The sequence below is a fragment of the Chironomus tepperi genome, unplaced genomic scaffold, assembly GCF_022539635.2.
Source record: "Chironomus tepperi strain 1889 unplaced genomic scaffold, CSIRO-AGI_Ctep_v1 contig_427, whole genome shotgun sequence".
Lineage (NCBI taxonomy): Eukaryota > Metazoa > Arthropoda > Insecta > Diptera > Chironomidae > Chironomus > Chironomus tepperi.
This window is the reverse complement of record NW_027226549.1, coordinates 701,896-713,511: the sequence shown is the minus strand read 5'-3', so window position 1 is coordinate 713,511 and position 11,616 is coordinate 701,896. Positions and strand designations below refer to the sequence as shown.

The window sequence follows — 11,616 nt, the reverse complement described above, 5'->3', positions numbered from 1 at the left end:
AAAACTTTCCTATTAATTTTCTGTCGAAAAAGTTTTTAATTTACTGTGTGTCGCACTTACAACAAAACCCGTAATTCTTTTCATACGATAATTTTTTTTATACTGAGTTGATTTCATTTAATGTACTGAAAATATTTTTATGACTCTTTATGCTCAGTAATACCCGTTCCATATACACAGCAAGTGGCACTAGAGAATGAATGAGAGATAGAGAAAGACATTCTTCTAAATTATTTCCGCCACTATGAGCTTTCAGATGAGCAAACTTTTATCACTTTTTATGGTCTTTCATAATTCACATTTTTGTGTGTTTATTTATGGATGGAGGTGAGCTTTTTTGTGAGTTGGCATTTTGTCAATAATTTTTTTTTGTGGGGGTGTTTACTTATTGTTTAATCTGAGGACGGTACAATGCGGTGAATCATCATGGTGCTGTCAAGGCATCTACATTGGAACGGTGTCGGTATTCATTAAAACGGTGCCTTAGCGGCACCCTACCTCGGTAGCCTACCCCGATACCCTACCCAGACTCTGTTCGGAAAATGCTCTCGAAATATCACACAAAAACTTAAATGTTGTTTACTGTGTAGCAAAATGGACTAGCTGGATAGCTGAAGTTAAGTGGCATCCACAAAACCAGTTACTTGGAGACTCCCGTCAATAGGATGTTGATTGTTTCTTATAATACTGTCTGCTTGACTACCATGTGGACAAAATACGACATGGAGTCCAAATGGGGCTCCAAAAGATTTTTTAAGGATTTTTCCATAAAACATCGTTATGTTGAAAGTTTGAGACAGCACCAGTACCCTTACCATCATGAATATGTCATAAAGGACGTCATGACTATCCTGGAAAGCACAAGACGTAGAAATGGACGGAAATCGAGCTCCTGCACAACCAGACTCTGGCCAGACACCGGATTTTATCGAATCAGATCTGGCAAAAGAGTCAAGCTGACTTAAGGTCGGATTTTCAGCGATTTTTCTTCGTGTTCCTAAACAGTCATGTTCCATTACAGTTTGGTAGGGGTTCTCTTCTGGTATGTGCTTGAATTTAGATATTTAGCTAGTTAAGTAATTCAATAATTAATCCTTCAAATTCTCAACCACCAAAATGCGTCTTAAATCATGATCCATCATAAGATTCCCTAACTTGGCTCTTTATCCTCACTCCACCACTCAGGATAATATGACTATTTTCTCACAAACATAGCACACCGTTTTGTGTCTCTTTCGCATCATTCCTTTCCTGTTTCTCCCTCTTTTATTTTTTCGGTAAGGATGAATAAAAAATTGTATAATTTTACAAATTAGATTTATGATAATTGAATTCATGAGGATTTAATTTAATTTATCTTCACTGCTTGAATCTCTGTCATTTTTTATATTTTCCATTTCCTCTTTATTCATTAGTAAAAAGGCATCAGATAAATGCAATCAATTTCATTTTTAAAATTATAACTCAAGGACTTATTTTTCTCATCCATTAAACATCCATTCAGTGTGATGAAATAATAAATTAAGAAAGTTTTTAATATCATTATCGTGGGATATCGTGGGAGGCTTGAAAAGAGGGGTTGAGTCAACTCATTGAGCTTTTTAAAAGGGGTTGAGCTTTTTAGGGATGGGGTTGAATTGATGCTTTTTGGGGAATAAATGGAATTTTGAAAGTTTAAGTTGAGTTTCCAGTTTCGAGCGACACAACATGACGATGCCGTTGTGATTGTATCCAACATGATGTCTAGATGACGTCAAATGACTGTCGATATTACGATCTTAGGGAACATCAGGTGCAAAGCCTGTAATTTGAGGTAAAAGCGATGACTTTTGTATGGATCGATGCAAAAGTGCTGAGAATTAGAAACTGGCAGAAGTTATCTCAAAAGTCGTTCCAGATATGACTGCAGAGATTGAAGTCGACTCGGATTTTGTAAGGAAAAGTTTGAGAAAATTCGATTCAAGTCGACGAAACTCCATGTAGAATAGTAGTTGACTTCGACTTCTGGACATTAGTCAATGATTATATTCAGACATCCAACTCAAATTCTGTCAAAAAAATCAAAAAAACAAACATTTTTCTTTACTTAATCATTGATAAAATTCAAATCAAAAAAAGTACCAGGAAGGACTTTTTTTGAACTTAATACATTTATATAATGGAACACGTTTCATCTTTCACAAGAGTTCTTCATGAATGTTAATAGATGTTGAAAAAATAAACTTGAAAAGTCAACAAGGAAACAAGTCTTGAAAAGAAAAAACAAATAAAGTTTTGATGATAAGAAGATCTTGAAGATAACAGGACTCCATGGTTTCACATGAGAAAATTAATATTTGGATATAAAGTCAAGGAAGCCATGCTATTGCGGAACACACTTGAACTTCAAATTCCAGGTAGCCTTAAAATTACTGCCTTATGTCTCCTGAGAAACGTCGTTGTCATCTTAACTGGAAGCAGCACAGCTTATTGACTGCTAAAAATAATTTCCCCAAATTTTAAATAAATTCAGTGATTTGCAGCATTTACTAAGGCATTTTAGACTACACGTGTAGTATAATGTCATATAGAATCATAAGCTCATTGTTTGTTGAGTAAAGTGTTGTAAGATTTTGAAGAAAGTACCCGACTTAACTGCACGTGGAGCTCAACAATAAAATGTATGAGATCCGATTCAAATGAAATATGTTACAACCTTAAAATTTACGTCAGATTATGTCTTAAAATAGAATTTAAAAGCATTTTGTGTAAGATTCTTGAAGGATTAAAAAGTGAATTTTTGTAGGATTGATGCCGAAAGAGAATTACATGGAAGAGTGAAGCGTTCATGTTGAACATCCGACTGTCTTCAACATCCACACATATTAGGGACCGTTCGTCTATTACGTAAAGTAACTACCGAAGACTTTGTGGATAGTAAGAGATCGCAAGGAAGACCGAATAATTCCTGGATTGGATGTGTTGAACAAGACACTAGAGTCCTTGATATCCCGAACTACCATAAAGTCGATTTTACCATTCCTGAACGTAATATGTGAACAGCCCTACATCCACATATCCATTACTGTAGAAGCAATTTTGAATGATTTATATCAAATTTAATGACGTACTATTCCACATAAAAGTGACAACATTTCAGTAAACCCACATCAAATCTAAATGATTTATTGGAATCAAGGTAGCTATTAAGGAATTTAATTTCCAACCTGAGAATGATTTCTGTAAAATTTATTGTAATCAGATGTAGCTGCTGATCACGTTTGTGATGGAATGATTTAATAACGAGGTATTGCAGGGGTGGGGAACCTATTATTTTTTGCAGCATAGCTTAGTGGTAAGCTTGGATTGAATCTTACGATTTATGGCATTTTCAAAGAATGTTGGCGGCACTTGCATGTCCCGTGGCACACAAGTTGCCAATCACTGTGTTACTGCATGAGCTATAGAGTGCCACCAATGAAATCTATGTCAAGTACTAATGAAAATTATCAGAAATTGTAATTGAAACTAGGGTTTCTGATTAACCGCGTTTTTTCATAACCGCTGTTATGCTGTTATGAAAAAACTCAAAACAGCTGTTAACGCGGTTAACAGCGGTTATTAAGAATTTTTAATAATATCACAATTTTACTTTGTTAATGAGCTTTTCATTGATATATTTTCTTTTTATTTGGCTCATATGGTTGAATTAGGTTACGTAAACCTACAAAAGTAAAGATATTTATCAGAATCAAAGAAAAAGAATAACTTTTAATGATTGATGAACTCCAAAATTATTTTGACTATTGAAAATTCATAAACATTAAGGCGTTTGTAATATATTTGAAAGCAATGCTGTTTTTTTTGCACAAAAGTTTGCGAAAGTTAAGAACACTCTCTTCGCAGAAATTTGGACCGAAATTTTCCTGATTTTTTAAAGGCAAGCAAGACGAAAATTGCCCTTAACTCCACGACAATGGCGAGATTTTGAAAAAAATTTCCCAAAATCTTTCAAGTTTTTCAAAGGAATTCTAGCATAATATTTTTATCCAAAACTCACATTTTCTTACAAAAAAGGAGAGATTTATGAAAAAAATTAAATTTTTTTTTATTAAAATTCAAAATTTCCGTTAAAATTTTCTTATTTAAAGCCTTTACAGATAAAAATGCTGTTAACAGCGGTTAATTTTCTATAACCGCTGTTTTGCGTTAACCGCATTTTCAGGTAAAAAACTGCTGTTATGCTGTTAACGGTTAACCGCTGTCAGAAACCCTAATTGAAACATTTCATTTGCTATTTTCATCTGAAGAAAAAGCTCAAGCTTTAGTTGAGTTTATTAATTTCCCTATTCGCATAACCATCAATATACTCTCATATTGATCCATATCCATTTTGTGCTGATTCATTCAAATGTATATTTATTAGCATCATATGAACGATGATCATAAAAAAAAGAACTAATATAAACATGAAAAAATGAATTCGCTTGAGAGTACAGATGCAATTTAGATGCAAAACTGGAAGCTGATACAGAAAGAGGATAAAAAAGGAAATTTCTTCGTTTCCAATAATATTCATTTGCAGTCTTTTGCTGTCATATCTGATTATATGAAGCAATTTATTCTGAATATATATAAAAAAAACATTATTTCCGTCCATATTCCTAATATGAAATTCATGTCTGTAAGATATCATCAAAAAAAGAACATAATTCATTTTCATTCACATTCATTCAATGTCATTGCCAATACTTATCAATCTTATTGTCTAGATATAAAAAAGTTAGACTTGAAAATTTTTTGAGGGGATGCAGCCTGGAAACAAGATATTGAGAATTGTGGTCAAATTTTGAATTTATTCTGAAAGTCTTTCAGCACCAAAAGTTCCCATACCTCATGCCCCAAGCTCCATATCCCCCCGGTTACTCATTTGAACTGAACAACTATCCTATCATTATCATCATCATTCTTATTCATCTCACACTTTAGCTCCAGCATTATTATTATTTGTTGTGCCATTGACACTATAATCAGTCGGTGATGTCATCATTTCCATCATCTCACCATCTATATTATCACGTCACATGAATACATCACCCATTAATGGTGGTGGTGGTTGTATAATTTTTCTTGATGGCGTTGCCGGCACACCGTGCGGACATTTTGTAAGTGTCGATGATTCATCTTCGAAAGTAACCATTTTTTCACGTGGCTTCTGTATCGTTAAAAGTGTCGTTTGTGTCATGGGCGTTATGGGTACAATTGTCTGTTGGATACGTTTTGGAGGTGGCGGTAGTGCCAAATCACCGACACCACTTAAATTAAATTCACTTACACTACGTGGAACAAAATATTCCATTTGACTTTCGAGAATACCAGCTGATCGTCTTGCTGGCGTATTACGATGAAAGCCCGCCTGACTTCCGCGTGGTGTTCGCGGTAATGAGTTATAATCAGTTAATAATAAATCATTTGGTCGATGTCAGGACTTTATTGGCGTTATTGTAACATTTGCTAATGTAATTTCATCATCATGTGACTGCTCATTGATTGTAAATTTTCTCATCATTATGATTAGTTCTGTTTGTATAAGACTGAAGCACATTGCAACAATAGCCATACCAACAATAATATAAATACTGGCAACATACATTCCTAATTCATCTTTTGGTTGTAGCTCGCCAAAACCAATTGTACTTAGTGCTGTAAAACAAAAATATATACTATCGAGTACGTTCCACTTTTGTAGCTCATGAAATAGAACAGCACCGCTTGTTACATAGCATATGAGTATCATTATACAAATCGATATTGGTACAACCGATTGTTTTTGTTTCTTATGATGACTACCACTCGTTATACTGAAACTATTTGATAAATAATTGTTATTGTAACTTCCACCATTACCACTACTTGGATTATGAAAATGTTGTTGCTGTATACTACTACCGCTATGATTCCATCCAGCATATTGACGCTTCTCACTTTCTATTATTTTACTTTTATTATTATTTGTCGTCTCACCAAGTATATTATTAGATGTGGACGATGATGGTGTTGTGGTTGATGATGATGTACTATTCGTATTCGATGAGGACGATGAGTTACTTTTTGACGATGTTGCACGTAAACGCTTAAAAATACATCGCATTGCGCTTGATAGTCCTTCACCCATTGTTGAGAGGTAAAGTAGAATTATTGGAATTCCGAAGATTGCATAAATGAGTGCAGCTATATTTCATATAAAACGAGGAGTGAGAATGAGAACAAAAATAAAATGCAATTAAAAATGAGAACGATGAGTAAAAAAAGTTGTTTGTTTAATGAGTTTATTTACCTATACGACCCCATTGACTTCGAGGTGTCATGCCACCGTAACCTGTAAAGAATGAGAGATACATTTTAATTAATATTTAATCGAATTTTTAACAACTGATGATTGTAATGTCAAATGTTTCATTTTATTTCGATTTGCCTGTTCGTATATACAGCCAATTCAAATGTTAAAATGAAACAGGAATGCCACAAAAGTCATTATTTGCTATTTCCATTTACATTTGAGGGGAAGAATAGTGGGAAAGTAGATGTGTCATGGATGAGATGTGAAAGAAACGAAGTTTTAGAGAGTATGGAGAGATGTCGATTTGTTTGGATATTCTTAAAGAGTTGCTACTGATTTTGATCCTTTATAAAATTGAATTCTTATTCCTTTTTTCATGATAATCTCTATTAAACCTAATCAGAATAGCTCATACTTATTAATTGTTCCAAAATCTGGCTTCAAACCAGCTTGGCCTTAGCATGATATCAGTTAAACATCGAATTCGTCACCAAGTCAGAGTCTCGACGACTTGATCAATTATACAATTTGAGCCAAATTTGAGGCTTTTGGGTATCAACTGTCGTTTAATATTCAAATTATACCTAAATTGCAACTAGAATTAGTTGATTATCCCCTTTCACAGTTGCTGACCCCTTCATTTTATGATCAATTATAGAATTTGAGCCTTTTGTGAATCAACTGTCGTTTAAAATTCAAATTGTATCTAAATTGCGACTAGAATTAGTTGATTTTTCTCTTTCATAGTTGTTGACCCCATCATTTTAGTTTGTTTTTAAACTTCGAAGAATAAACATCATATTAATTATTTCCATCCATTATGGAGTCATATGTTATCCAAAAGGGTAATTTTTAGGTCAAATCCTTCATTTAGACCTAATTATTCAATTTGTTTTGGTCTTTTGAGACACAAACTCTAAATTCAACCAGATTATTGCGTTCCATTAAAAACAAAACTAACAATTTCTCTTCCTATTCACATAATATCTGGCTACTCTTCTGTATTTCCTCACATATAAATTGTTTGAGAATCGCTGTTGTAGTCTTCTACTTACATTGTCTATAATATCCAATTTACTTGCGATAGGAAGTAAAACAGACGATTTGTAGTAAATCTCATTACAAATACAACTGTGTAACTGTGTAGCTTCCTGTTAGACAGTCAACCATACAAACTAGTCAACTAATCCTCTTTACTTCACATTTAATTCGCAATAAGCAAAAAAGAAGCTCTGGATACATAGTTTCTGATCCAATTTCGTGATTAATTAACTGTCAATAAATTAGTGACTTATTTTCTCGCATTTGCTATTGTTCTATTTCCCATTCTATTCCCACATTTTCATCCCATTTCACTTATTCAGCTTTTGTTTTGTATCTATCGGCAAAATTATGTAACTTTTTGCTAAATTTCGTTTTGTATTGTTAATGAAAATTATTTGTTAATCTTTGTTTTACATTCCATTGTGGATGTTGATGACGAAATAAGAAGAATAATAACGAAAATAATTCAATAATGATGAATTAGATGATATAACATCAATTATGATGAATTTGATATTAGAATTAATTTGAAAGAATTTTATTACAAATGGAATTTAATTAATTAAATTTTATTTTCAATAAAATGAAGATTGAAATCAAAGAGGAAGACATCCTCGATGATTAATTTAAGATAGAATGAGAACAAAGCTTTATGGGAAGTTTTAACGAAAATGCCATCGGCTCTGAATTTCTTATCGTCTTTTATCAAAAAAATTGCGAATTTTCTTCTTTTGAAAATTTTATTTGACTTTATTGTGAATTTCTTAAAATTGCGGCATTTTTGTTATGAATCAAATCTATTTGTGTATCTGGAACTTTGATAAAATATGAGTGGGCTTATGTAAAAACAAGGAAGTAAGGTCAAAACCCGATCGACACAAATCATTCATGGCATTCAATTGTTTGGCATAATCACAAGTGTCAATTTTTATGCTAATTTCCATAAATATTGCCTCTTGAATGTCATATGACCGTCATTTGGCGGCTGTAATGAGTGATAAAATACGTTATAACTAGTTGATGACAACTTAATATCCAGTTGATGTAAGGTTGAAAAAATATTCGAATATATTCGAATTGAATTTTGTCCAACGCTAAGTTGATTACTAGTTCTGACGTATACCTTTCGTACTACGTTCGGACGTTTTTTTGAACATGAAGAATTTGTGCTGATCGGGATTGATTTATTTTTAGTTATTCACGATGGAAACTTTCGAAGAATTTTCTTGTTTACTGTAAGATTTTGAATAAAATTCTGATACTGAGCTTTAAATTTGAATTTCTATGTTGACTGTTTGGGTATTGATTTGTGTGATTTGATAAGAAAGTAAATAGAAAGTTGTGAGTGAAGAAAGTATCTGTAAATTAGGGGAATGGGTACAATTGACCTTCATAGCTCTTTCGAATACGTCCTTGTTATACAAACATGCTTGAGCACCAATAGCAACATGGTGCAGAATAGTGATAAAAAAGTTTAAAGTTCTCGTTTGTACAAACTTGGTTACAGAGCCAGTAAAAAAGTAAGATGGAGATCATTTTATTATAACCTAAGCTCCACATACAAAGGAACCATAATAAATAGTCACGTAAAGGGGATTTAGAAATTGTTTAATATACGCTATCACTTTGCTATTTAATCGATTAACCCTCCATAGCTCAGTAGTAGGAGCATGAGACCGGAAGTCGTAGGACATGGTTTTAGGTCCCACTCGAGACCCGTTGTTCGGAATTAAACATTTTCTCCCAGATCAACAATCATTCATTTTCAAAGACCAAACCTTTAACTCTTCTCTAATTTTCAATTTCTAACAGAACCTCTTGAAACAGAAAATCCAAAAGTTCTTAAAAATGCAAACATTTCACATCTTAATTGGAACATTAATAACTATGTATCTCAATTTAGTTTCTCATTCATAATCAATGGATGTTTTCATTCCTTACTTCTTCTGACATTCTCATTGTTACGAAAAAAAAAAATGGTTAAAAGATACATATTGAAATCGAATGACATGATAAAAACTAATAATAACAAAAAAAGAAGCACTGAACATCCACTACTGAATGTGTATGACTGAATGAAGTAGCTACAGAAGCATAAAAAATCATAGAAAAAAATACTAACGTTCTGGGTGGATATGATATAAAAGCATCACATATTGAATGGTATTTATGCAACATAAATATCACTTCCTCGTATGCAAATGACATGCTGATGATGACGGGAATGAAGTAAGACATATATGCATGCATGCAATAGTCTGGTTAATTAAAGTATCAAATTTCATACTTGAATAATGATGATGATTGAAAGGTTCATCATGCTGGATGGATGGTGCTTTAAAATATGGACGATTTGTGCATTTTAAGTCATGGTCATAGCTGATTTTGACGGACTGAATGACTGAATAAATTAAAATTGATGCTATTCATAGGTCGAAAAATATTCTATTTTTGATGGAAATGCCGTCTACTCATTGAACCTTTATATCTTTCCTCCAGCCATTCAACCATCTTTAATAGAAAGCATTCAGTCTATAGCATAGCACGCACAACTTGATCCACATTAAAGCGTACATAAAGAGTGAACATCTGCATGAGGCAAGATGGCATTAAAGACATGATATTAAAACACAAAAGGAAATTTCCTTAAATGCGGCAATAAATTTTCAACATTAAGTATATTAAAATATTTTTCATAGCCTGATTTTCATGATCACACATTTTTGTTATTCACTTTTCATGGAAATTAAGAGAAATTTTGGGCGATGAATTTTATGAATTTGTAATGTTATGAATCGATTGTTGTCATTGCTGTGTTGAAGGTAGCATTATATTCATAATAAAAATATTGAATAAATTTGAATTTTGAATCAAGACTTGAGTTAGTTGATATATAATTTGTGGATGTACTGAAAAATTATCCCGTCGGTCGGGATAAATATTTTTGAATTTTTTGAGGTTATTTTCTAGAATTTTCAATATTTTCAATGTAACCCCCTATTTCATTCAATCAATTCCAATCTAACCTATACGATATTTAGTCGCATGTCACATCCTATTTCCTAACACATTTACAATTCCCAAAATCCTTTATCATCGCATATAAAACTCTAAATCGCACATAAAATGCGTACTCATTCATGTTTATAAATTGTTTTAAATTTCCGTCTGCATTTCCTTCTTTATTTTAGTCTATAAATCACCATCTCACATATACAGAATTTCCAAAAAAAAAAGTCTTCAATATAATAAATTTTAATAATGTTGTTTCTTCTCAGTGTAATCTCTTTTCCGAAAAATCTTTGCATAAATTATGTAAATTAAGTTTTCTAAATGCAAAACTCAATTATTATTTTCACATATGAATATAAAATATGAAGCCACAGTAGGCACATAACTCACAAAATACAGCTTATTGCATTTTCCAGTTCCTTATATTATTGATTTAATAATATTAGAGTTGAGTGCGAATGCTTGTCTGTGTAACGAGAGAGTATATCATTCATCTTTGATAAATAAGCTCTGAGCCTTTTTATTCTATCCAAAAAAGAGGAAAACAAGATGGATTGAAAATGTATTTTTTTTTTGGGGATGTGCGTATGTGTCATGTATAAAACATCATCATTATCATCAACATCATCATCAATGGAGATTGTTATCTTTCTTAATTTGCATTCTAATATCCTTTTTTACTCATTCATGAATCAATATTCGACATGGTTGTAGACTATAATAAAATGAATAGTAACACGAATTTGTGAAAGCAGATGCTTTTGGTATGGTTAAGTGTGCAGGGTTATAGGGAGTAGAGTTTATGGTGATTTTTTGATGAGTTTTGAATTGGATTTTGGTTAGTTTTGATATTAAATTGATGAATTTTGATATTAATTTCTTGCGATTGTAGTGAGTTTAGTTAGTAATGAGGTGAATTAGGTGTATTTGGGTGTGAATTTAGTGAAATTAGTGTTGAATTTGGTTAGTTTTTAGATGAATTTGATTAGTTTTGAGGTGAATTTGGTCAATTCGGAGATGAATTTCGTAAATTTCGAGGTTAACTTGGTTGATTATGAGGTGAATTTGGTCAATTATGAGTTGAATTTGAATAATTCGGATGTAAATCTGGTAAATTTTGAGATGAACTTGATTGATTATTAGATGAATTTGGTCATTTTGGAGGTGAATTTGGTTAGTTCCGAGATGAACATGGTGAGCTATGAAATGAATTTGGCTATTTCTCAGATTTGTTTAGTTAG

General features: G+C 32.3%; 1 protein-coding gene across 1 annotated transcript in view; it reads right to left on the bottom strand.

Moving 5' to 3' along the window:
• Positions 1 to 5,410: 5,410 nt before the first annotated feature.
• LOC139097676 (TWiK family of potassium channels protein 7-like) overlaps positions 5,411 to 11,616 on the bottom strand; it is a 40,994-nt gene continuing 34,788 nt past the window's right edge. Inside the window, exons 5-6 of the mRNA XM_070649585.1 lie at positions 6,317 to 6,358; positions 5,411 to 6,210 (exon numbers count right to left, since the gene is read on the bottom strand). Coding sequence (XP_070505686.1) covers positions 5,462 to 6,210; positions 6,317 to 6,358 — 791 coding nt within the window. The 3' untranslated portion in view covers positions 5,411 to 5,461. The remainder of the gene's footprint in view (positions 6,211 to 6,316; positions 6,359 to 11,616) is intronic.